The sequence below is a fragment of the Hoplias malabaricus genome, chromosome 8 (assembly GCF_029633855.1).
Source record: "Hoplias malabaricus isolate fHopMal1 chromosome 8, fHopMal1.hap1, whole genome shotgun sequence".
In the NCBI taxonomy this organism is placed as follows: Eukaryota; Metazoa; Chordata; class Actinopteri; order Characiformes; family Erythrinidae; genus Hoplias; species Hoplias malabaricus.
Genome location: NC_089807.1, coordinates 32,362,714 through 32,390,165, shown reverse-complemented (window position 1 = coordinate 32,390,165; position 27,452 = coordinate 32,362,714). Strand labels below are relative to the sequence as shown.

Sequence of the window (27,452 nt, the reverse complement as noted above, 5' to 3'; positions counted from 1 at the left end):
AAATGGATTGGAATGATTTCACAAAGTTTCTTTACCTTAAAAATGAAAATCTTGATGTTCTTATATAGCTTTATGCCTTATATAAATATTCTGGGCTCTTGACTTGCGATGAGAAAAGCATCCATGAACGCGCAACTGGCCTGCTGCTCCCCACATTCCACGCAATTCTAGTCAAGTCGTCTGTTAGCTAACATAAGTCTGGGAAATTTACTGTTCTACTCCAAGTGGGCTGAGCTGTCAAGAGACAATATATTACCACTATGAGTGGTTGCAGATATATCGGAAGAAGCATATGCTAGCCTTTAGTCTCTCAACTTGGAAGTACTGTGTGTTTGGAGAAGACTGAGATAACAAGTAAAACTGGCAAAAGATGATGGTTAAGAGGAAAAATCATTCTGTATCTTTACTCTGAGACAATATTTACTTATTATTACTCTGACAATATTAACAAAATAAAGAAGACAAAAAAACAAAATTGTTTATAGAAATAGAATTATTTATTTTCCTGCAACAATTTTCTCTTTCTACAACATAAATATTGATAAGTCAGTGTCACTAGTGTTATTATAGCCAATGTGTCTAACACCCATGAAAGAAGAAAAATAATGATTTGTACAACTGAGCCATTCAGCAGAAGCCATTCTCTGTACCCCATATAGCAGCATCAATACTGACCTCAACCCAACACCATTTAAACACCATTTCTAATCTAAAAGTCATTGGCATATTCAAATGCATCTATCTTCTCCTTGTACTCAAACTAAGAGGAATAAAAGAACTGTACAAATTTCAAGGGCCAACCTCCTTTTATTTAATTTAAAATTATAACCATTTTTAAAGAAAATGTTTCAGATCATAATAATAAAAATAATAAATAAAAAGGAAATAAGTTGTAATCTGCATTTCAGAGATGATGTTAGCGTTTACAGAACAACAGAACAGTCAGACCCAAACCTGAATGTTCATGTTTACAATCATGGTCATGTATACAGTAGTATCACAGCAGTAACAGTTGGAGAGATTAAATTGACCTATCCATTTCCCAAACTTCTTATATGTGACATAGAGGAAAATATGCTGAAAACAAAGTTAAAAGTACTGCAGACGTTTTTAATTTTGTGCAGAAACCCAGCTATAATATGCTTTGGCAATTCAAGTCTTAATTTGCAAACTCTCTCTCTCTCTAGAGACTCCTCTGATATCTGTAGTGTAACAGTGAAGTTTTTAATGTTAAACAGTAACTATTTATTAACATGTTCCATTCAGTATGATTAACCCAGCCTTCTAGTCTGTTCCATAATCATATGTCACATGAAAAGAAACCTGATTCAATACCAATTACAGTATATAATTTGAATATAACATTTTTCAGCTCTGCTTAGTGCATATCTTTTCAAAGCTATATTAAAATATTTTTCCCACATTATACTCCTTAGTGTTGACCCAGGGGATTTCCTCCTATGTTACATACGTCTTTATTATTGCTAGCTTAAAATATTACCCAAATAACATACTGCCATTTCTCAATATTTAAAGGAATTTTTGTCATTTAGCCAAAGAAAAAATAATCAGCAGAGCAATATCTACTCTGCAGGATAAAGGTATGTGGCTACAGTAACAGAAAAGACCCGTACAAAACAGCAATAAAAAAAGGCAAAAACATTCATACCAGTCCCATGTATATCATTGTGATACACTCCAAAAAGGCAGCCTAATAAGATTCAAATATTAACATTTTTTTAAAGATATCAAACACCTCTTGCACAAATAGAAGCGCATCCCAATAAATTAGAGTATCATAAAAAAGCTAAATTTATCTCTGTAATTCAATGACTTTTAGGTTTTCACTGGCCGTAAGCCATAATCATCAACATTAAAAGAAATACATGCTTGAAATAGATCACTCTTTGTAATGCATCTATATAGCATGAGTTTCACTTTTTGAATTGCTGAAATAAGTTAACTTTTTGATGACATTCTAATATATTGAGATGCACCTGTACATCAGCATTTTCACATTCAAGCCTACATAAATTTATATTGTCACTGTCCAATTAAAAACAATTATCTCCATTTTGTGGCTTTATGTTTTAATACATCATTTGAACACAGCAGCTGTGTTCATATTCTGTGAAAAATTCCTAACGAATGGACCAATAGAAATGCTCCATAATTACTTGGAATAAAATCTTTTTACATTGATTCCCATTGTAAGTTAAAAAGGGCTTTTTCTTCTCCTGTAAAGTTTCTATTTTGGGAGATGAATGTTTTTAATCGGATAGTGATTATATGCTTTAAAACATAACAACAAACATATACCTCCTGAAGAGCATCAACCAATACAGGAATACACGACTTAAAAAGTTTTTACAAAGATTCTGAAAAATACAATCGTAAATTGTCCAGTAAATCTTTAAAAGCACAAACCTGCCAATGGTGCATTGGAGTAATTTTTTCTGGACTGGCAGACTCCAGAGGTCCAAGAGTTCCAGATTTCTTAAAGGCCTTCAGAGAAGTGAGTCAGGCAGTAGAATGATAATGATATAGTAACGTAAGGTCATGGTGAAGTCACAATGATGTCACTCAGTTCATCATCTTTTCCACTCATCCATTTCAGGGTCGCAATGGGTCACTCAGTTCCCACTGTACAAATCAACAGTACTGGAGCTCAGTCCACGACTCTGCCTCAACCTGTTTATCCCAGGTCTCTAAAAGAGAGATATGGAAAGGGGGGTGGGGGGGGTATGTGAAATGTGTATATTGGGAGTGTGGGATAGAATAGTGAGAGACAAATAATGGATAGAATGAGAGTAGGTAAGATATGAGAAAGTAAGTTTATATTAAAGGAGTGAGATATAAAAAGAGATATTGGAAGAGAGTGACAGAAAGATAAAGGGGGAGAAGAGAAAGGTCTGAGTGTTATGTGTTGCATGAAATTTACATCACCAGCCCCTGCTGGGCTGTGAGGGTCTGTTTAAAATTGATAACTTGTGACCAGCTTTCAATAACATCTGTAATTGCAGTCCGATTGATTAAAGTTTTTCTTCTTTAATAGAACAGCTTTTAACAGCTTAAGGATGTAGTGCAAGTTGGAGAACACAGTTCAAAATCTTTGTTCTCTCACTTTTACTGGTCTTCAGCAAATGTGTTCTAAGTATGTGCTTGTAGTGGTGTACCTGGAAGGGATCATCACCCGTCTTGTTCAGGTAGTTGAGGGAGGCAGCTCTCTTCATACTGGGGGGAAAACATTACAATGAGACTGACACATTAACATATTATAATTAACATAATATACCATGTGTGCAGCAACTGGTTGGATCACTGGATCAGGAACACCTGTCTAATACAACCTGACTAGTGACCACTGCAGCTGATCCTTTAGTTGGTGGGCGAGTGGCCCACAGCCCGTTCCATCATATCCCAAACATGTGCAATGGGGTTCCAGACAGTCGAGTTTGGGGGTCAGGGCAACGTGAAGATTTCACTATTCTTTTCCTCCAAGCATTCAGAAGTGAATTGAGTCTGATGACATGCGGCATTATCCTGATTGTTCTGTGCTAAAATATTGCGCTGTTGTCGGGAATGTCCTCCAGAAGAAATGGGTGAAGTTGGTCAGCTAACGGGTCCATGCAAGGTTCACCATTCAAGAACTGTGGTAGGATGTCCATTGTGGTATATCATTGCAGTGATACCAGTTGCGACGTGATGCTTGCCTCTCAGATTAACCACATGTGGACGGTCGCTGGGTGACGCTGGGCATTTGGTTGGACGTACACCCCTGATATAAACTCCTCTATGGCAGGTTAGGTTCAATTTGATCACATAGCTCTGAGCCCAATTAGTCCAAGATAAAAATCCATATAAACCAATTATTACTTCATTAAGCACTAACATGATAGAGTGGTAAGAATGTTTTTTTGTTATTAAGGTTTTTTGTTTGCAAATCCATGTAAATAATCAAGTCAAATAATAATCAAATTTTAATTCACATCCGTTCATGTGCACAATGATTAATTATAGCTTGAGAATCTAAAATGTGGCTAAACAGAGAAAATTTGTACTATGTTAATTTCCGTTTCATTAGTCAGGTCTGACAGGAACCCTGTCCCTGCTGAAGTGTGTGTGTGTGTGTGTGAAGGACTATAGCTATACAGAGTGTCTAATTGCCTACTTAGTGTTGCGCACTTCAGGAGGTCCATTCCCCTGCAATTTCTTCACCAGCATCTCACTGCTCCTGCGCAACACATCCCGTATCTTCCCTAAAGATCCACTCCTCTGTAAAGCTCCACTACCGTCCTTTAAACACAGACAGACATTTAATCTATATGCGCAAATGCTCACAAAATAAACTGTTATTTCAATACATGTATATTTATACAGTAATGTACAACACTTAAGAGACCTGTGAAGAGTTTAGGTAGATGATATAGTGCAGCGCTATATGCTACCAAGCAAGCTGTGTGACTAAATGCTGAATTTGTGAAGGCCGTTAATTACACTGATAGATCATGTTTGGCAGGCAAGTTGAAATTATGGTGTCTGCAGTTTGGCTTACTGCCTTGTATTAGGAGGCCACTGACAGTTTATGATGTTTCAGTCACAGAAGTAGGATGGAAAGGGTTATGATCAAGTCCATAAGGAAGTGGCTAGGGCTGCCACAGTGTTTCAGTAGCGTGGCATGGTATGGGAGAGGAGTACTTGAGCTACCAACTGCACAATGCTGCTCTGAATAGTTTGAAAATACATATATACCACCCTTAGCAGTGCTTTCTGTAGTGTAGTATGTAACGTTCCATAGTGTGTTTTTCTAATGTTAATGTTAATCAAATTCTGTTCTGCATCATTATAAATGCAATATTTTACTGCCTTATTTACATAGGAATCAGCTTATAGCTAATATTTTAGGTATAGGGTGTGCTCTGAATCAGCAGATATGTCCCTCACCAATATCAAAGTCACTCCTACACCCTTGCACCTGCCTTTGTTAATTTTTGCACAGATTGAAAAGTGAGAAACTAAAGCACACTTTAAATATTGAGCCAATTTTCTGTATTTTTTAATTTTTGAACATTGATGTTAATGCTGTATCTGGTGTTATAATGTTAAACTACTGACTTAGAGATAGAGGTGGATGTTACTTGAATAAATTAGAGAATTATAAACTTGCATGTGTATTTTATTACCATTTTTGGGGGCAATATGGGACAAGTGAAGTGTGAAAATTCCCCTTCATCTCAGATGGGGAATGATAGAAAAAGCTTGAGCACCACTGCACTATTGTGAGTGCGTGTTTTCACTGCCACGAATGGATTAAATGCAGAGGTCAAATATCTGGTGCGGCCTCCTTCTGCAGTAATAACTGCAACAAACATTTCTGGTAATTGATATGTCTTGCCCATTGGCTCAGAGGAATTTAAGTCCATTCAAAACAGTTTAAGCTGTTATGTAGGTGTGTTATCTCTCCTGAACTGCTTGCTTCTGGTCCTTCCACAACATACAGATTAAAGTCAGGACTTTGATAGGGCCATTTCAAAACTTTAACTACTTCTTTAACCATACTGTAAAATTATTTGTGTACTTAGGATCATTGTCTTGTGGCATGTCTAACATTCTCTTGAGACTTTTTCTGATCATTTTCTTTAGAATTCTTCATGCTACTATTGATGACAAGCTATCATGGCCCAAACTCAGCAAAACAGGCCCAGACCATTTTTATGCTGGAATGTAGTGCTTTTGATTAAGCAAACATAACACTTCTCATATAAACCAAAAATATCTATTTTTGTATCATCCATCCCCTAAACATGTGTCCATGTGATGTTTTGCAAACTGCATACAGGCAGCAGTGATCTTTTTGGAGAGCAGCTGCTTTCTCCTTGCAACACTGCTATGCACATTGTTGTTCGGTTTTTCACTTCACCCTGTACACTGCAGACTTCATGTATAAATCACTAAACTGCCACCTACAGAAGTTCTCTGATTACTTGGCAATTATTTATTTTGTTGTAAATGTTCTTTAGTTGTAAATACTATTGATTTTTATTATATATTTATATCCCATTTTTTTATGTTTATAGTAATTACCAAATTTTTTTGTTATCTCTTTTTTATTACTAAGTACTCTAGTGTCACTTTGCTGCTGTTACATTGAATTTCCCCACTGTGGGACTAATAAAGGGTTATCTTACCTTATCTTATCTTCACCTAATGGTAGACTCATGAACATCAATATTGACCAATGCAAGAAAGGCTTAGTTGATTACAAGTTACCTTAGGTTCCTTTGTGACTTCCCTGACTAATACATGCCTTGCCCTTGATGTGATATTTATTTATAGGTCGACCACTGCAGGGGAGGTTAATAATGATATTTCCTATATTTGTACAAAATTTGTCTGACTGTGGAACTCAAACACGTTACACATAGTTTTGTAACCTCTTCCAGTCTGATGAGCATCAACTTTTCTAATGACACCTATTACTTTGTACTGTTAACTTCATTATTTGAGTTTTATTATTTGAGTGTCAGTGTGGGAAAAATAGTTTATAGTTGTTTGTTGACTTTTACACATCAGGAAAAATCTAACCTAAAACTGATCATTTTGCGCAGACTGCCTTTTTTTTGATTGATTTATTTAAAAAAATATTTAGTATAAAGATATATTGAAATGTAATAAGCAATAAGATACAACAGAAAATGTAATTAAAAACCAAGATACCAACCTCCAAAATATATAAATGTATAAGAATTTAAATTAAAAGAAATTATACATAGAACACTATTTAATAAAATAATGTAATGAGAACCATGACCAGGCAATAATTTCAGCTGGATGTCAATAACAACTTCAGTTGAAAATAACTTTTTCCAGTTTCATAAAATACAGAGCCTTGAATCCAAAGCAAATTGATTTCACTAGTGGTTATGTATAAGTCGCCATGTAAGGAAGGTCAACAAAGCAAATAATTCTGTAAAATGTGAAGGCAGAATGTGACAAAATGCCAAATCTGCCGATTAAGGGCATAGAGAGGAATGCCTCCAGAAGTGACAACAGAGGAGTGAAAATCAATATTCTACAATAGACAAAAAGGACTTGAAAGTTTAAAACATATTGTTAAAAAAATATGACTGATCTATAATAGCATCTATCGCACTGTGGGTCAAGACTAAGATGCATACAAGTATGTTTGGTATTAGATTACTATGTGCACAACCTTACATTGTAAAATTGCATGGTGAGCACAAATGAATAAGCTGTGCATTCACAAAAGAATTGTTTCATAAGCCTCATTACGTATATTTAGGCCAAGATCCTCTAATACACTGAATTTGACACAAGCAGTCAAACAAACCTATGTCAGACAAAACACAATTTTCTATGACTAAGTTTTCAAAGTGTTTGCAAGAAACATGGACAAATATCCCTGCATATTCCTTTCAAAAATTTTAAGCAAGTCTCCTGATAAGACTGGAAGCCACATGCTACATACTGAAAAGGGTGATATTCAGTTGTTGAGGCTTATGTTAATATTTCTGTTGGGTTTCCTAATTTTGTTTCCCAATGCTGAAAATGACTTTTGAGACTTTAAATAAAATAAATGTGTGTGTGGGTTTTTTTTATACCCATGAATAGTACTGTATAAAGATATCATGTGTAAAAAGCAATAGGGTTCTATGTACTGAGTGGTTGAACCCTAACAATAGTGCGTAACATGGACTGCAAAGTATTCAACACCAACAAGGGTAAATATAAGGAAAAACTAAAAATGCCAAAAACGGTTTGTGCTTGTAAAATGATGTTCAGCTTTTGCAATTGGATTTATGAAACAGATTTGATGGCAAGCTCATTAACCAATAGGAAATCTAAGACTTCTAAGGCTTCAAAAACATGTGATTAATTTGTCAGATCACAGCAGTTTGCTCTGTTGGTGTCCTCTTGTTTCACTTACTCGTCACATAATGAAGCCGTTCCTTCTCAAGTAGCTGAATTGGGTGACTGCACCGTCTTGGAGCTCCGCTTTAGTGTGAAAAAAAGATTGATGTGCATTTGTTTATATGACTAAAAGGAGCATTTTCGCACGTTGTAATCCTCCAAAAAGAGCGGCTGGATTAACATGCTATTGTCTTATGAATATGAACGGGTGGGACATCAAGGGTCTCGGTCTGAGTCTCAGAGAGAGACGCGTCTCTTGTTACATACCTTCTTATAACAATCAGGTAAAATTAAATTCTTTTTAATCTCCATATATTTGACCCTTTAAGGTTTCTAGGGGTGATCCAATTTTAGACACAAAATGTAAAGGAAAGCCTGTTAAGACCATGGTTCCCCATTGCCCCAGATTTTCTAAAATTGGATTGTCTTCTTATATATCTACTTATATATATCTTATATATCTATCTTATATGGGGGTTTCCTTACTTTTGTGACACCCTCTATATTAATCTAAATGCAGACTTTGGAATAAGAGACACTGGCTCTTAGTCTTATTCTGATTTTCCATTTCACATTAAAGGGGACATTATAATTCTTCTCTACATATTAACCAACATCTTTTGTTAAAATACACAAGGGTCAATAACCATGGTATCATTCTCATTCCATCTAAAGAGTATTTTCACAACAGCCACTTTCAGCGCCTGTTTTTGTGAATAACTAGAATAATAGAACCACAGTTCACCCCAAACACAAATAAGAAGCAAACATATAGTCTGGTTTTTAATCATATTTATTTGGTTTTCTTTATTCTCTCTTCTCATTTTCAATCAGTTCACTGTTGTTGTGTGTGTTAGACACTGTTTAACATAATATTTGTGCCCTCACATCACCAGTCCAGTACTCTGACTGGAAAAATGGCTGTGGCACAATTTTAAAATCTCTACCCAACGTGAGAAAATGTAAGTGGAGCAAATCTGAAAGGCTCATTTGGACCATATTTTCTGACTAATTTGTGGACTTTTCCACATATATGCACTTGTTAATGGAGCTGAGAAGACCAAATGTGCTTCAAGTGTAAAAATTGCATAAAACCTTAAAATCTTCAAATAGGAAATTATGCTGCAAAATAACACAATAGAAGTGCTATTTCTGGAGGACAAAAAAAAAAAGAATTATATATTCGAGCCTGGTTGTTACAAAAGAACACAATCCATGATTTGCTTATCTGTCTATTTTAAATGTTCAAAAGTTCATTGTTCCGTGCTCATCAAACTTTTCTCTTGAAATGACAGATATTTATAGAGTTTTACATTTACTGGACATATTTCAACATTCCATGTCTCCATATTCCCAGAGTAAAAAAACAATATCACACCACGAGTGTTTAAGAAAGTGTTCTTTATGTATATAGCGGATTTCACTGAAGACAATTAAATTTTTCTATTTTGAATGACAGGAAATATCTGCATTTCCAACATATTTTATAACATTTTTTCAGGTTGATTTTATATTGGAAGCCAGTTTAGTCTTTGCAGGGTGTTTTACGATTTGAATCACTTTTGGTCTATTCTGTCATAATAATTTGTAAATATCAAGCACAAAATATTTGTGACCATAGATTTAACTTATTTTTTATGCTCTTAGGGACAACAAATTCTGTGGAAGTCTTCTGGTTTGCCATTTCAGGTTATTTTACTGGTACTCTCAGCCACAGATGTTCTGCCCACAAGCTGATGGAAAGTCTGATATTTCAGTTCACTAACCGGGCCTCACTGTCATTATTCTTGAATTGCTCTCTGACTGGCTCTCTATACATCAGTGTGTACGCACTTCAGTGTATCATGGCTCTTCTTGGTCCAACAAATATATATGAATATATAAAGACTGCCTCCTTCTTCACATCAGGCCAAAATAGCAGACTTGATTAATCCTTTTATGTGTCAGTCAGATTTCTCCCTGCATTAGTAGGTGGTTCTTAGCTACAGTATGTAGTGAAAGCCTAGAGTCTCTGGCAATGCAAGACTATTTTACTAATAATATTCAGCATGGCTGCAGCACAATTAATTTGCAGTTACTTCTGAATGCAGATGGGATTAAAAATCCTGTGTTTTATTTCCGTATAGATCTGCAACATCAGTGTCTTTCTAACTCCTCCTCTGAGAGAAATAACTGGCTGGATTATCTCCTGTTCTTTGCTACACTCAGCACTCATCTGATAATATATCCCAGATAAATAGTCTGAATTAATACCTCCAAATTTGTTTGTGTTTGTTTTTTTTTTGTTTAGGAGAGCACCCATTCCCTCGGTAGAGATCAAGGGTTTCAGGAATAATAATTTAAATGCAGTCTGGATAATAACTAGAACAAAGACAACATTTTCATACATGCTCCATCTGCCTCGACCAGTCAAGAAACTCAACTTTGGTTAAAAGATCTGGATTTTAAAAAACCGGCAACATGACAGAGCCCCTCTGTATGTCTATTAACATTTTTATAATAGTTGTACCAATATGTGTTGATGACTATTATGGACCATATTAATAACAATAATAAAAATGTAATCAAAATATGTATAATTCCATTTAAATAGCCTACACATAATTTTATATTTAATGATGCATATTATCGCTAATTTCAACAAATATTGTTATATAATGATATCCATGTTCATTTAATGTGTAAATATATTTATGAATGTTTTTTATTTTTATATGTATAATTATACTTATATTAATCAAAGGTATCATTAGTATAGAGGTCCACTTTTCTGTGTCCTCCTCTCTTTGGACGGTAACTCTGAGGATTTGATTAAAACTGTATTTTTGTCTGTGAGGGGTATTGAGAACTTTCTCACTGCTTCAAACTCTGACCTACAACTAACACAATGAAAAGGAAGTCTCACACTTAAAAACAAGCAAGTAAGTAATTACTTACTTCCATGTTTCAAAAGAAGGTGGATTGTTAGAGAACCTTAGAACCCAACTACAACATGTCTTAGTTTTATTCATTTTCATCAAGCAAAAGGACATCCATTAGTGTCTTATACTGAAAACCATGGTCAAATACTCACAAATGAAAATCTTTATTTGTGAATATCAACAAGTATTGAATCAACAACATTCACAATGCAGAAGGAGGAATACATGTTTATGCGATTCTACTCTATGATATTGTCTACAGAGGTCAATACTACTGTGCTAGAAAAACCAATATTACAGTCTACATATTTAGCCAAAACCTTAGAATGACCCCATTGTTTCAACATTCCATTTTATCAGCTCAACCTACAAATAAAGTACACTTTGTAGTTCTACAATGCAGAGTTTATTCCAAATATTGTTCTGTGTAATAGCTGCTCTGTGCTGGTCTTGTATGGGTTATGAAAAGTCAAAAACAGAGCAAAAGCAGGCTTTAAATTACTCAGAGCAACAGATGGAACATAATCTGTAAAAGTCTTAAAAATACAAAGCACACATATAGAGTGAGTAGAGCTGATACAGTAGAAAATGAGTGTAAAAGCAAAATGGTCATTATAATGTCATGGCTGATCAATGTATATTTATATTTTTATGTCAAAGACAGCTCAATAAATAATACACATTCCACTAAACACAACAATAATGTCTATTAGAATAACATGATATATGTTGGTTCACTTTTTATACCCTTCACTACCTCAGTAAAGTCTTCCGGTGAGACTAATGTGCATGTATCTGTGAGAACATTTGGAGCAACATAGCAAACAATTAAATTATCATAATCTGTCCAACTCCATGGACAACATTACAGAAGTGCACTGCTGACATGCCATTCAGTTTACAAGCTGATGCTTAGTGTCCTCTGTGTTTATTTAAATGTGGCTCTTTCCACTGAAACGGAACACTGAAATCAGACACAGTAAATAGTTTTTTCCTTAAAGCCACTGTCCACTTGATTTTAATTATTTGAAATTTAAAGATATGACACAGTAAGTGTTTATCAGTGTCATATTCAATATAAATTTATATAGTAAAATGTCACTTTCAGATACCTGCTCAGACATTTAAGGACATGTCAAATCGCAGAAAAGTAGGACCTGTGTTCTATGGTGCCTCAGCATGCCGTGTGCTATTTCTAGACACTCGATTGCCTACATAAACATATTATTAACCCTGATTGGTTCTTTGGAAGACCTGATGTCATATAAGCCAAATGTAGCCCCAACATAAATCCAACAGAAGACACCTGCTGAATATTATTTTGAAATATCTCCAAAAAAGGCATCATTCATTCTGTGCCAATTTATAATGGAATTTATCATACAACATATAATGGTTAAAGTATGAAAATGTGTGGCCAGTGGATTCAAATATAAATGTGTTTTTTTCCTTATGTGAAAAGTTTATAGAATCAGTTTAGTTCAGACCTGCAGAATCTTATTTTCTGGATCAGGAAAAATAAATTATGACTCAACTGACATCAGGCCATTCCTTTCAGCTAAGCATATTTTTTGTTCGGTTGCTACAGTTAAATACAAGTACACTCAACGTATACAAATGTAGTTCTACAAAAATGTGAGCTTTGGGTGAATGCAATACATTGCTTCAGAGGATTTAAATTTCTTAATTTTCTTTTGTGATATTAAGTTTTGTCATTCCCTTTTATATGCTTAGCTCCACCCATAGACATTAGAAATCAAATACAAACTACACAAAGCAGGATCAGGGGTTTGCCTATTGGCACTCAAGCCTTGTAATGGATGAGGCTTGGCGAGGGGAGTATTTGAGGTGGACCTGCCTGTGGATATGCTAACATAAGCAGTCTGTTACGTTTTTTTTATTTATAAAAGCTGAAGGAGTTGGCTGAGGATCAGCTGTTAAAAATTATAAAGCTTTGCTTTATGAAGGTAGTGTTTCAAGCCAAAGACTGCAAGAGAGGGAAAAAAATAATAATAAAAAACACACAAAACCTGTAAACATATGTGGGCGGGGGGAAAATAGATCAACACAAGTATAATCGCAGTAAAAAAAAAATGTACGAAGAAGCATTTCTTCCATGTACTTCTCTGAAAAGCAATGGTATTCTATACAGACAACTGTTTCAAATCCTAAATGTACATTGGCAAATTAAAATCTTTCAAATCAAAAATCATACATCATTAAAAAAAAATTTACAACAACTTTTTAATCTGTCAGACATTGTGTTAAATTGAGGCCACCCAAAAACAAGATTAACAAAGGCCGTAATAAGCTTAACAAGGAAAATCAAAATCAAATTCCAGCTAAATTCCAAATGCAATACAGTGATACCAGTAAGGCTTACAGAACCCACACTGTGCAGACTACACAGCAAAAAAAAAAATTAAGCATGTGTGATCTGTTTAAAACAAAAGATCACTTTGTAGAAAGTTAATACTGAAACTGCATCAAGTAAAATGTGGGAATTTCAAAAGAAAAATATCAAGAGAGAAAGAAGAGAGCAAGGAAGTATAGAAAAAGATAAGAGTGAGAATTTTTTTTCCTGTGGTAAAGAGTAGGGTAAAAAGTGAAAGGAGGAAGCGGCAAATAGAACAAAAGCACACATCCCAAAAATTTTTTCAGTCAACAGGTGAAAGCATCAGGGAGCATCTCTCCGACGGCAGCAGGAATGGAACATGATGATTCTGCAGATGAGCAATTAAAACACCAAAGAGAACAACAAGAACATCCTTTGCTATGTCATGGGGGAAGGAGAGAAGGGTGGAGGAAAAATCTTGATGGCTTATGCCTAATAAATAGAAAAAGAGAACAGAGATACCACACCAGTAAGAATTTGGAGGAGAAAAAAAATGAAAGAAAAGAAACACTGCAGCCTCAACTGGGAATATATGGTGCCATAATCAATGTCAAAATCAGAGGGCACAAAAACACTAGGTGGAAAATATAAACCTGCAACCTGAGTGTATAAACATCCCTCTTATGGGCTGGTTAGCACGCATTGGTCAGAGATTTTCAAATACCATGCCATACACCTGTAGAGCTCCACCTAGAGCCCAGATGTTTGCCTGCTCTGACTGCTAGAAATGTCATTGGAAGAGGCAAGTTTGAAATAGAGCATTATAACTTTCTGCAGCTTCCTTAAGAGGCAGCAAGGTACATTATCCTCCAATCAATCAAAACAAAATACTGAGATGTTTTGCAACATATCAAACAAATTATGAAACAGAAATCTACAATAACAAAAAATAAAGTTGTATTTCACACTTGGCTCTTCCAAAGATATTTCTGGCAGTCAGAGCTTGCAAACCACTTTTGTCTAAGTGGATCTTTACCAATTTATGGCCTGCCTACTATGTGAGGACGTGTTCCCCAGAAAAACTAACATGGAGGACATGTACTTTCTGGACATTTTGTGCATTTTCTGGGGCTCTATGTTTTTTTTTTTTTTTTTGGAGAAGTCTTCTCCTAGTAGGCGGGCAGTCACAAAACCAGGAGACATCAGCAAACAGCATTCACAGATTAAAAAAAAAAAAAAAAAGCCCACCTATTTCAAAAGCTGAGCACTGAATGTTGCCTGCAGCACAGAGAGAGACCCAGGGAAATGAGCTTGGTGTTTGAGGAAATCATTAAAATTAAGAAGGACAAATCATTCGGGAATGGGGGAAAAAAGGTTTGTGCGTGATTATGATCAATGTGCACACAGCTGCACTTGAGAGAGATATTGACACATGCAAAATATTAAAACTTGCAGATTTTATTTTCCCCTGGTGCTTTTGTACCTGCTAGTTATAACAATGATGTGGTGCCACAGGAATGAGGTTTCTAGCTTAAAAAGATATCTTGTTGCTTTTCTGTCTAACAATCATTTTCAGACCTTTGCAAAATCCACATTTTATACATTTTGTCAAATCTTAGCAGGGTTAAAAAGAATTCTGAGAAAATGCCATTTGGGACTCTCCAGTATATTAAATTAGAATTATAGCACAAATCCATGTCAGCTTGTGGGTAATATTGCAATGTGATTAGTGAAATCTAAACTCTTTTCATGTAAACAATTATTGGAGTGTTAAATAAAGTCCAGGAGTCCCAGTGGACAACAAAATATAGATTTTTATACATGAATGGATTAAATGACCGGATTTTACCCCAACAAGCCACACAGTTCAACATCGCACCACAGCAGTATTTTGTGCAGGAAGCACAGAAATACATTTTCAGTCTATTGTTGATGCCTGCTGCATTTAACAATCTAGCAGTTTATATGCAGAAACACTGCAGAATTCAATACTCCTGCTGAAACAGTGGTGGACAAAGTACACAAACCATGTACTTCAGTAAAATACAGATACTTAAGGTAAAATAGTACTCCAGTAAAAGTAGAAGTCCTCATTGTAGATCTCCACTTGAGTAAAAGTACAAAAGAATTTACCTTTAAATGTACTTAAGTATGTACTGACGTATTTTGGCTCTAATGTCCTATTATAATTTTTGCTTAACACATTGTAGGAGAAAAGACTCGTGTCACTCTTGGTTCCCCAGTTTTTTAACAGAATGTCATTAATTAGTCTGACATGGATGAACACAACAGAAATGGCTAAAGATGACATACAGTGAATGATGTTATATCAACTAATACATACACCCAAGGTGTATGTAACTCTCTGCTCCTCCAAACCAACAGAGGTCGCTCTCTCCTGAGTATTAAGCCCAATTTATGCTTCTGTGTTGAACCAATGCCATAGGCAGTTTGGCCTGATGCACTGCTCTCCAGAAATATAATTCCTCGCGTCTACGCAAACCACAACGACTGTGATTGGTCTGCAATTGGACAAACATGGTTCAAGTTGGTCAAGTCAAGAAGTCCAGAAATATTAACTATTCTACACTACACTCCCTAAACAGTGCACTTTAAAGATGTATAAAACTAATACCACTAAACCACTACATTGTGTACTACATAGGGATAAAGATGTTGTTTGAAATTCAGACCTAGTTGTTTGGCGGTGTAATTGCAGAGCAATGCAGTTAGTGAAGTATACACTTCCACAATGGCATAAGACACTTGTGCAAGGCTAAAGCATAGGCTGTGCATTGAGGCAACGCAAAAGCATAAATCTGCTTTTAGTGTGTTCTCTGCACCGGAATATAGCTTTTTACTCATATAGGAAACACTATGTAAGATTTTATTTTATTTTTTTCTGCTCCTGGGGCTCCCCTTAGTGACATTAATTTTTATAGCGCTGCACTGAAATTGGTAGGGAGGGTAAGGAAAGGTGGTTTCCTACCCTCCTCCAAAAGTTACATAGTGCAGTTTCTGCAGTGCTATGCCCAGAGTAGCAACGACAGAGGCTCTATTCTCCCTATTACAAGTCAGTGACGCATCACAATGATTCTGAATCTGTAATTTTAAGGTAAAGATATTGCATAGTGTTCCTTTAAGCTCTCCGTTTTGTCTACATAATTGAAGAGTATAGTTTTAGCTATTTATGCAATTCTGAGACACCTGTTTTTGTTTTGTTTTTGTAAACAGGCTGCAGTTTTGTTTTTCTGACTTTTTGCCTGATATTTGTCTTTGTCTTTTGGATTTGTTTCTCTCTCTGTACTGATTTTTGTGTTTTGGAAAATTTCTTCTGGTTTTGACCTTACTTTATGTATCATGTTTAATAAATCTCCAACTGACTCTCACCCTCGGTGAGTGATTTGTGACATCCGTAATATATGAATGAATATATAACATATACTTGTTTATGAATTAATAGTACTAAATACTAAACGCTACAAATCATTTTGTTAATTTATAACTGTTCTAAGAACTGAAGGTGATCCAAGAACTAAAAATGATACAACACCCAAATAAAACCTGCTTTGTGACTATTGAAGAACACAATGAAAGGGACTAAAAAATATGCACAGCAACAGACAGCGTCTGCAACTGCAGAACTGCAAGTGCACTTTAGTTTCACTAAAATTAAACTAAAACTAAAATTAGTTTAGAAACAAGAAGGTCGTTTTAATATAACTAAAATATTATCAATATAAAGAGGTTTTTATGTGACCCTGTGGATGTGTCTTTTGTTTGATTGGGGGTGAGAAGGCACACACTGACCTAGGCTCAATCTCTCTTTGCTGCAGTAAATCAGTTTTTTAGCAGACAAAAATTTTATTTTGTTCACCAAATCTAAGAAACTGAGTGGAATGGCTACACATAGTCCTGTATGTCTAACGTTTTATGCTTTGCATTCATCTGGTCTATAACACTGCTGTGTTTAATTTGCAAAGGTAAGAAAATGAACAACAGTAAGCAACTTGTAACAAGAAGTCTTTGCATGATAAACGTTTCACACTGGTTTTCCAGATATAGATTAATATTAGCCCTGGACTACACTTTCCTTAATATGATTATCCATTTAGAATTTGGTGCAGTCCAGGCCTTAAATAATACACTGCCCAGATAAAAACAATCCTAAAATGACTAACTAAATTCGTCCATCTTCTATTGAACTACTCTCTAAACTCACTCAGGATAGTTTATTAGAAGCTTGCTGCCAACTTCACTTGGTTCATACAAAGCATGAAAGTTTTAGATATCACAGAGAGTACAATCCACCACATCCAGGAAAAAGAATTTTAATTGGCTGATTGGTTGTCATGGCAGGGTTAACAATGACAAACTGAAGGATGCTGTTGGTTAGTAACACAAATACACAAAAACAAGATCAATATAAGATCATGCATAGTTAGGTCATGCAAAACGAATAACAGCCACAATCAAGTGATAGTTTCATACAAAATTGAACAACACGTTCAGCTTAAGCTCAAAATGACCACAACATCATTAACTTACAAAAACACTCCAATGAATAAACTCATGACAAGGATACACCAATAAATATAAATATACTGTACATCATGGTTGGGCAAATGGCAGAACACCACAACAGGGGGGCCTTCCACCCAGTACAATGCCTGCTTTTGGAATCCTTAATAAATGACAAGTTCTACAGTTGGTAGCAGCTGTAGAGGTACTGTGGCTCTCAGTTAATCCAGTTCACTCATACTTGTACAGAAAGAAATAGCTGACAGCTGGCACCATATGGCACCACACACACACCCACCCACCCAACCTTAAAATTACTTTGTGGCATTTCTGTGCTATGAATTACTGTAAATTTCTGTACAATTTCTGTACAGCATAAGATTATTAATAAAAATATGCTACATACACTGTAGGCATGCTTCCAAGATTTATTTATTTTGAACACAAGTTTCTTCTGCATTTTCTGAATATAATCTTTACTGCCAAGAATATGATCAGAGAGATAAAGGACATCATGCGCCACACAACCCACACAGCTCCACATCCCACCTTAGAGAGACACAAATAGAGAGGACAACTCCTGTGAACTGTATGACCAGAGTGCAGATTCTTTAACTGTGCACCACAATCCTTGTCTTATATTTATATCATGAGCGTACTTAACTATCCTCACTATTCAAAATCCACTACAGTCACAAAATGCACATAATTCAAACACGAAAAACATTAGGCACTATTAAAGCTGGATTCGTTTTACCAGGGGAGGCTTTGTAACATAATCTGAAAGGGATTTGATTAGCGAATTGCAAGGGAAAAAATAATGGTGTAATTTTCCCAAGATTTAGCCATAGCTAAATTTGTGGCATATCTCTGTAGTCTCTTAAATGCTAAAAAAAAATATATGAGTGAAATAGCACAATTACTGAAGGTTGTATATGATCAGTATATAATTAACAGATTGTGTCACAAATTCAGTTTTCCCTTAGATTTGATGACAAAAATGCTAATATGTTGCTAACAGAGTTTAATGGTCTTTTTCACCTCACCTGGATCCTTGCCCCTCATACAAAGAGGTGGTGGGCTTCTGTGCTTCTGAGTGTTGTAAAACTAAAGCTGAGCATGAGATCAATTTATACATTTCTCTTCCCCATCTATTTACATTAGTGCTGCACTCTGAAACATGACAATCAGTCCCAAATATAGCATCCACGCCAAAATGACCTGACTGCAACCCATGGAGATTTTAATATTACACAGTGATAAAGAGGGGTTATAGCCCATCAGCAGGTATTGCTAGTATGCGATCATTTGATTAGGTTCAACAGGACTAATATTACTTTGGGATCTGTGTTCAGCAAAAAATACATATATATTTTTCTCTGGAACAATGAGTTCTTAGAATAATAAAGAAAGCAAGAGATTGGAACAAAACTTATATAGCAGGCATTTTTGGCAAATAATATAGAAAATCTCCCCAGATAAAACCAAAATTTGACATATTTGGCAACTACGCAACCTTACAACAACGGATTAGCCAAAATATATATTGTCAGAACTGTGATAACAGAACTGTGAACACCGTATGTTTGAGTGAGTCAGCAGCAGATGCAGCCTGGGTTAATGAGCACAGTCAGTGTGGAGCATCTAAATCACCAGTCCAGAAAAACTATGACCAAAGCACAGTGTGGTGCAATAACACAAAGAGGTGTACAGACTACAAATACATGCAGTGCAGCTTAAAAAGGCGAGGCTTGGAACAACGCATAGACAAGCTGAGCATCTGAAACATACAGCATCTCTCTCTTCTGAAAAAACCCAAACAGCTTAAGTGGCAGACAACCGTAAGAGCTCTGAGAGGCCCTATTCGGACATCAGTAATGTTTATGGTGGATTTGCACTGGATAAGAAATCACCATTAAAAAAATAACCGAGATGGGAGGGTCTACTTGAGTCACACACTGCCTTCACACAGTGTGGATCATACACAGCAGTGCTACTAGATGTTTTTAGAGTGTCACAACTGTTCTGAGATCAGCCCTCCCACCAAAAGCATAAAGTCCTTCATAACAGATAATGGGTGAGAAAGTGGCAAGAAAAATTTTACTAATCCTTCACACAGTTATTATAACCGATTTTCTAAACTGTTTAATGGTAAAGAGACACATTCATAACCACAAGTGCATCGTTCAGCCATTGAGCTTTTACTTAAAGGGGTCTCTACTGCTCCTATAAACATTCCAAGCTCAAATAAAAAAACATCCATCCGTTTTCTGAGTCTCAGTTGTAATATTTTGGCATCAGGAATTATATTCTTCTACTAGCCTTTTGGATGGCTCCCTTATTGTAACGTCACACTTGGGAAATTTGCATAAGACCACCCTGGCATTCGTGAAGGTATTTATGCAGGCAGAGCCTAAATGCAACTGTCAAAAAAAATTCAGAGTTCAAAATTTTGCTTAGGGGCCCAGGAACTGGACCAGCTATTTTCACGCGTGGTAAATGCTCAGCTTAAACATGGGATGGGTGGGGCGTGACCAGCAACAGCTTATTTGCATAAAAGTGAGAGAGCCATTAAACAGCTCATTAAAAAAGGACTAAAACTGGCAAGAATACAGCTGGTGATATCTCTTTATGTGAGAGTGATTTTTTGCAAAGAAAATCATGTACATGTTTTGTATAGCCCATAGACCGATTCTAAATTGTTTAAAAAGAGATATAATATGTCCCCTTTAAACTGTATATTTAATCACTAAATGCCTACTTCAGCTCCTCCATTCTAGAGAACACTCACGAAAAATTCCCTTTCTCTGGGATATGACGCAATATTACCACACATTTCAGCTCAGACGGGATTAATAACCTGGGGTAATTTTTATTGCTCGTTTTACAGTAGGAAAAAGGCTTAGGAATATTTCCTGAAATGGGAGCATGGACTTCAGAAAAATTACTGAAATGGTTTACTCAGACATCATTAAAACTACTACTTTCATTTGAAAGCAACAATATGGACAATATCTAAGATTTTAACATAATCAACCTAATGCCACTACCTCAAATTGGATGGATCCCTTAAGAGCAAATGTACAATTTTGTGTTCTGTGAGGGGTGCTCTGTAATAGGAGTGCTAGTGTGTCTTTCCCAGATGCTCAGCATGCTTTAGTAATGTTGACAAAGCACTGATATGACAAGCAGCGCACTAATATTTCAGGCAATTCTGAATTATGTTAAAAAAAAACAAACAAATAAACAAACAAACTAACAAATAAGAAATTAATTAATACTTAAATAAATAAAACATATTTGACTGTGATTCAATATGCCTGGACACTCAATCAGCTTTTCTTTAAAACAAAATAATAAATAAATCAGCAGAATTTGACAGGACAGAGCAGCTTCACCTCAAAATATTGGACTAGTACCAAAATAAATCTTCAGTGTTTGTTTTAAATATGTTTACATTTAAAACATAAAATTTTTCCTGCTATATTGAAAAACTAATTTCAGCAAAATTATTGCTGTAGCCCCAAGTCCCTGCATCAGCTTCAAGCAAGTTAAAAATTTGTTATCTAGTTAAAAAATAATGAATAGCTTTACCAGACAGCTGAAAAGTTAATTAAGATATAAGATACTGCGCAAAATGTTGCCTATTTAAAAAAACAGCTTCATGTTTATTCCTGCTAAAGTATTTTTAAGTAATTCTTAAAAATCCTGCTATTCAGTCAGCTTATAACAAAAGATTATGCTGACAATGTAAAGGAGAAAATTTTAATTTCAACCATCAGAGTAGAATTCTGCTACTGCTCGTTCCTTCAAAATGTCTTTCTGGTTCTATGTGAGCTATGCCTGTAGACTTTGATTGTGGAGGGCTAAGGCGGTGCTGCTCTGTGGTATGTCTAAATGCAGCTGCTGTATAACTGGATGATGAAGTGGATGTGTACTTACCCCGCTCCACTCTAGGGCCATACTCACTTCCTCTCCAGCTTCTGAGCTGCTATCGTACTTAACACTGGACATGCTGTCCCTGCTCCTCCTCCTTTCCCCATCACCATCCTTCAGTATCTCAACAACACGTGTTTGGTTGATCGGATCAATCCCCTACAAGAGACACAGACACACAAAATAATTTTCTGTACTTTAATTTCTACATTGTAGAGCATTTCTAAAAACAGAGTGTGATGTGATGTCATGTCTATATCAAATGTGGAATTATGGAAGAAATTAATCTACACAGCTCTTACTACAGGAAAGGTAGGTGAAGGATACTAAGCTTATGACAGGTGAAGGACTGCTATTTTTAATTAACTGACTTACTGAGTTGCTCTGGCATCCAAAGCAAGCAAAGAAGAAAGAAGTGAAAAACAAAAACACATCAGCATAAAGAATCATCAGATTTTTTTTTTCATGAATGTATACTGAAGTAAAATATACAAAAGATTTAGCAAATAACAATTAATTTACAATAAATCTTGCCGTTTTCTTTTTTTTTTTTTTTTTTTTTTTTAAATCAGAGCTATCACCACCAATAACCAGCAAGTTGACCTGAAAACATAAACATAAAGGCAGCAGTGCAGACTTATGTAACCTCTGTTGATATAAAATGAAAAATCAAATATAAAATTTTATGAATTAAATTTGTAATTACGCTTTTTTTAAAACTACTTTTAAATAATAATGTTTAATAATCAAAATTGTATTGCTATGACTGTTATTTGCATTATAATATATGTATTTTATTTATATTATATTTATATATGTAATCACATCAAATGTGCAGCCGAAAGACTTAACACAACTGGATGACATTAACCTGTTTGCGGGATCGCATGGCACACTCCTCCAGGGTCTCTGCTGCCTCCATCTTGCCCTGACGGCGGTACAGAGCACCCAAATTCCTCAGAGTGGTGTTCACAGTTGGGCTAAAAAAAAAATAAATACAAGTTTTTTCAAAATACTGAATGAAAATGTCTCACAGTTCCACTATTTACATCTCTGTCACGCACTCACATTTAACAAAAAACGCCCCACAAGAGGAACTATAGAGTGACACGATGCTTTCTTTTTACTGCAGCTTAATATGACTTATCTGTTAATGTAACTTCTGTGCACTGTTCACAATTAAGAAAACAATCAGGTAAACTGCAATAATTTTTGCAGTGGTGGACAGTAATAAAGTAAATGTAATTCGCTACTGTACTTAAGTAGTTTTTTCATGTATCTGTATTTCCATTTTGGGTGACTTTTTACTTTGACACCACTACATTTCAAAGTCAACAAGTTTAGTTTTGCCGGACAACCATTAGCCATAGTGACAGAGGTGTTTCTGTCATTTCAAAAACAGGAAAGCCCAAAATACATACCCTTGTCATTGGAAGGTATGGAGAAGCTTCATATGCTTCATATCAATGTGTTTGTTTACAATAATAACAAATAATACCAAACTATAAAAATAGTTTATCTTGTCATTTGCTGACAGTTTATGTAAGAGTATAGAAAGCCTGTTATTTTCTGTTCATACAAAGCTACAAAACTAAAGCACTGTGTTGAGATGACATTAAAGAAACTCGTTTTTTTTTTCCAGAAACCTACAAGATAACATTTTAACATTTAAATTTTTGAAAATTTCTAAAACCCAGCACCTTAGCATTTTATCAACCAAGTAATCAATACTTGATAAAGGAATAGGGCATCACTGGGAACTAAATATTTGTTATTGACTTACATTTCTATAACGGTGCTGTAACTAAATCAAATAAACAAAGCCTCGTTTATTTTGAGTAACACCTCACACTCTGGTGTTCTGGATTTAATCATTTTGTCCGTTTTCATATAAAGTCAAACAAAAAGCTGTGCAGAGTTAATTTACTCGTCAGAAAGTCAGTAATGGTGAGATGTGTCTGTGTATACGTGTGGTTATAGGGACAGAGATGACGACTTTCTGTTTGTTAAATATATAGTAGAAAAAAAAAAGGCTGGGTCACAGAAACACCTCCACACAAAGAAGAGACTATGATAAATATTACCTCAACAACATTCAACACATTTCTGTTTGAGGCACCAGTAAAACACTGAGCTTCTCACCGCGGCGGACGTTAGACCTATAGCGCTGAAGCGGTGTGAGTGAACACTGCAATTAAGGATATAGGGCTTATGGCACAAAATGGTACAGGGGAAAGCCTGAAGACAGCAAATGCTAAAACAAGTGAACCTCAATTATCTCTGCCTAAAACCAAGTAATACGAAAGGCGAACCTTTTATTTTAACTGTTGTGTGTATTTTAGAATAGTAATCACTTGTTCCAGTCCTTAGAATTGGAAGTATGAATTAACAAAATGATTTGTACGGCGTGACACTTGTTGTATTGTTTTTCCTTTATTTGAATTTTACCATTTCTTGTCATTTGGACTGGTTTAGAGATCACACATTCCCTGACCTTAACTCATCTGATAAGCTCAGTCTGTTAGATAAACACGGTCAACTTTACAACAGTGCACCAGGAACTCAGATGATGTTTATGGCCTAGGTTGTTTATGGCTTGTTTACGACAGTGATGTGTTACGACAAATCCTCCTGTTTTCAGATCCTGTTTATTTAATGATCATTCCATGTGTAAGGCTGCAAAATGGGGTATAAAGATGTGTGCGCCTTAAAGACCATTAGATTAGTCTGAGATTCAACCAGAGCACTCAATAAACAGCATTATACAGACTCGTTATACAGGGAGGAGACAGACTCGTCTCCTCTCCTTAATTTGAAACCACCAGAAGACATGTTTACAACACTATTCATTCATATTACACAGTTTACGGATCTGCCAATGTCATTACTCACTCAGAATCTGTTGCAGGTTTTTTAAGTGTTTAACAATTTACAGAGTAAATTAACACAATACTTGAAGAGGTCAAAACCTGAAAATCAATACAGCAAGATAAACATGTCCAAAAGGAAAACCCAACAAACAAAACCGAGTATCAGGCAAAAAGTCAGAAAAAACAAACGGATTTAAAATACAGATGGCACAGAATTGCAGATATAGCTCAAACAATTTGCATGCTTTGCAAATATGAAGACAAAACAGAAAGCTTAAAGGAACTCTGTGTAATATTTTTGACCTTAAAATTATGAATTCATTCATTATCTGTAACCGCTTATCCAGTTCTGGGTCATGGTGGGTCCGAAGCTTACACAGAATCGTTGGGCGAGGAACACACCTTGGAGGGGGGTGCCAGTTCTTCACAGGGTGACACGCACATTCACTCACACAGTTACACCTACGGACAAGCAGGACTTGAACCCACAACCTCCAGTTCCCTGGAGGTGTGTGACTGCGACACACCATACCGCCCACCTTAAAATCACAACTTCAAAATGATTGTGATGCGTCACTGAGCTGTAATAGGGAGAATAGGGCCTCCGTCAATGCTAATCTTGGCTCAACACCGCAGAAACTGCACTTTTGAGGGAGGGCGGGAACATCTTTATCATGTGTTAACGCTGCTCCTTGTGAGGACTTTTTTTTTCTGAGATGTCCATATTTTTCCTTTATTTAACCTTTTTATTCATTCTGTTACGGACAAAACAATGTCTGAGGAAATCTCTGGTGGTGAATTGCTGCTGTCTGCAGTCTCTGTAGTGTGGAGGAGTTTATATTTTTGGATCCATGTTCATCTGACTGCTGACCAATCACAGTCATTGTGGTCTGCGTTGATGCGACAGAGTTATATTTCTGGAGAGGTGCGAGTCAGTTTAGGATTCAGTTTGATGTGTGCACTACGGCATAGGTTTGACGCAGTATCATAAATTGGGCTTGACACTCAAGAGAAAACAATAACCTCTGTTGGTCTGGAGGGGAAACACCTTGGGTGTATGTGAGAGTTGATATAACATTTATTGTAATTAATCTTTAACCGTTTCTGTTGTGTTCATCAGTGTCAGATTAATGACATTTTATTAAAAGACCGGTGAACCAAGAGAGACAAGAGTCTTTTCACCTAAAATATGTTGATTAAGCATGAGTCTTGTTACAAAAATTATAATAAAACATTAGCTAGTTTGCTAGTTTTACTTTTGATACTTAAGTACATTTGAAGGTAAACACTTTTGTAGTTTTACTCAAGTAGAGCTCTAATTCTAGGACTTTTACTGAAGTAATATTTTACATTGAGTATCTGTACTTTAACTCAAGTATATGGTTTGTGTACTTTGTCCTGCATTTTTGTCCTTCCAAACTAATTTATCTCACAAATTTACTTCAATTTTTTTAATAATGTCTTGCTGTGACATATCTGCATCCTTGCAGCTAAGACACAAAAAGCAGTGAACGTATACATATGCACACACCAACCAAAAGAGGTGGGCAGTCTGCCACAGAGGCCAGGGAGCAAAACGTTGCAGTTTTCAGGATGTCACACAATTGTATTACTTTTAGGCTTCCAGGCAGAAAATTTAAGCCTTTTATTTAAAATATATTTACTTCTGTCACCGCTGTAAATGTTACATAATGGCAACCTTGATGTAATGAAATGTGTGGGTTTGGTACCTGTTAACTTTGCAGGCTTTGTACCAGCCACCATACTCTCCATATGGGGTGTTGTCCCTGTGCTTGCCCTGGAAGTAAACCATACAAAAAAAATATATTATAATATATGCAATTTAATACATTTTTAATATATGCAAAAACTATAGTAAACTATTCAGATATACTGAATATAAATAGGCCTTATTACACTGGGTAGAATGTAGAATGATAAACATTCAAACATATGCAAAGAAAACACCTCACCTTGCTCATCTCTTCCCTCTCCTCAGCATGCATCCAGATAGGCTTGTTTTCAGCTGTTTACGTAAATGAAAAAGGAGTGACTCAGTATATCTATTAGAGGAGGTAGTTCTGTGATATATATATGATATAATTCACACACAACTTCGTTCTGTTTTTCTTTTACTTTTTAATCTATTAACTAAGTAACCCTTAAACATATTTTCATAACAGAAAACAGGTGCTGTTAAGTTTTTGGAGAAAAAAATAAAAACAATCGGAATAAACAAAATGTGTCTAATAGGTTTATTCGTTCACAAGTTTCAGATAACTTCCTTCAAAGCTACATCTCCAGCTGACATAACACATGTGGGATCCTTTGCAGAAAGCTACCCATGTTTTAACTCTGTCTGTCACTGGTCTTGTTCACTGTATTTGTAAAATGAAAGTACTAAGAGAGTAGATTACAGAGAGATTCCAACAGACAGAAATAAAAATAAATAAAAATAACTGAATAAAATATTGGAGTCATTAATATGTATTTTTTGCAGCAAAACATCCCCGTTCATCTATAACTCGATAAGATTTAAATTAGTAGTCTTGGATTTTCCCCTGTACACATAATGTATTTTTTGCTTGATTTGAATTTTCAGCTGAAATGTTCTTAATTATTTTACAAATCACATTTCCATGGAAGTTTGAACTTTTGTAAAATGCAGCATCAAGAATGTAAGATGTGTTAATTATCTTTGACACATTTTAACTGACTAAACAAAATATTTCTAGTGTTTTCATCCATCCATTTTCCACCGCTTATCCGGATCGCAGGGAAGCAGTCAGAGTAAAAAAACCCAAGACCTCCCTCTCCCCAGCCACTGCTTCCAGCTCCTCCGGGGTATACCGAGGCGTTCCCAGGCCAGTCGAGACATGTAGTCTCTCCATCGTGTTCTTGGTCTGCCCGGGGCCTCCTCCCCATTGGACATGCCCG

General features: G+C 35.7%; 1 protein-coding gene across 4 annotated transcripts in view; it reads right to left on the bottom strand.

Moving 5' to 3' along the window:
- Positions 1-510: 510 nt before the first annotated feature.
- Positions 511-27,452, bottom strand: part of klc1b (kinesin light chain 1b) — a 49,739-nt gene continuing 22,797 nt past the window's right edge. The window contains exons 10-16 of one of the 4 annotated variants that reach the window (XM_066678797.1): positions 26,489-26,541; positions 26,246-26,313; positions 22,517-22,625; positions 21,652-21,804; positions 4,172-4,296; positions 3,177-3,234; positions 511-2,708 (exon numbers count right to left, since the gene is read on the bottom strand). In XM_066678797.1, the coding sequence (XP_066534894.1) occupies positions 2,634-2,708; positions 3,177-3,234; positions 4,172-4,296; positions 21,652-21,804; positions 22,517-22,625; positions 26,246-26,313; positions 26,489-26,541 (641 nt within the window). In that variant the 3' untranslated portion in view covers positions 511-2,633. Of the gene's footprint in view, positions 2,709-3,176; positions 3,235-4,171; positions 4,297-10,909; positions 13,681-14,472; positions 18,259-21,651; positions 21,805-22,516; positions 22,626-26,245; positions 26,314-26,488; positions 26,542-27,452 lie in introns of those variants that run through there. The other 3 variants (XM_066678799.1, XM_066678800.1, XM_066678798.1) reach the window with 3 other exon arrangements.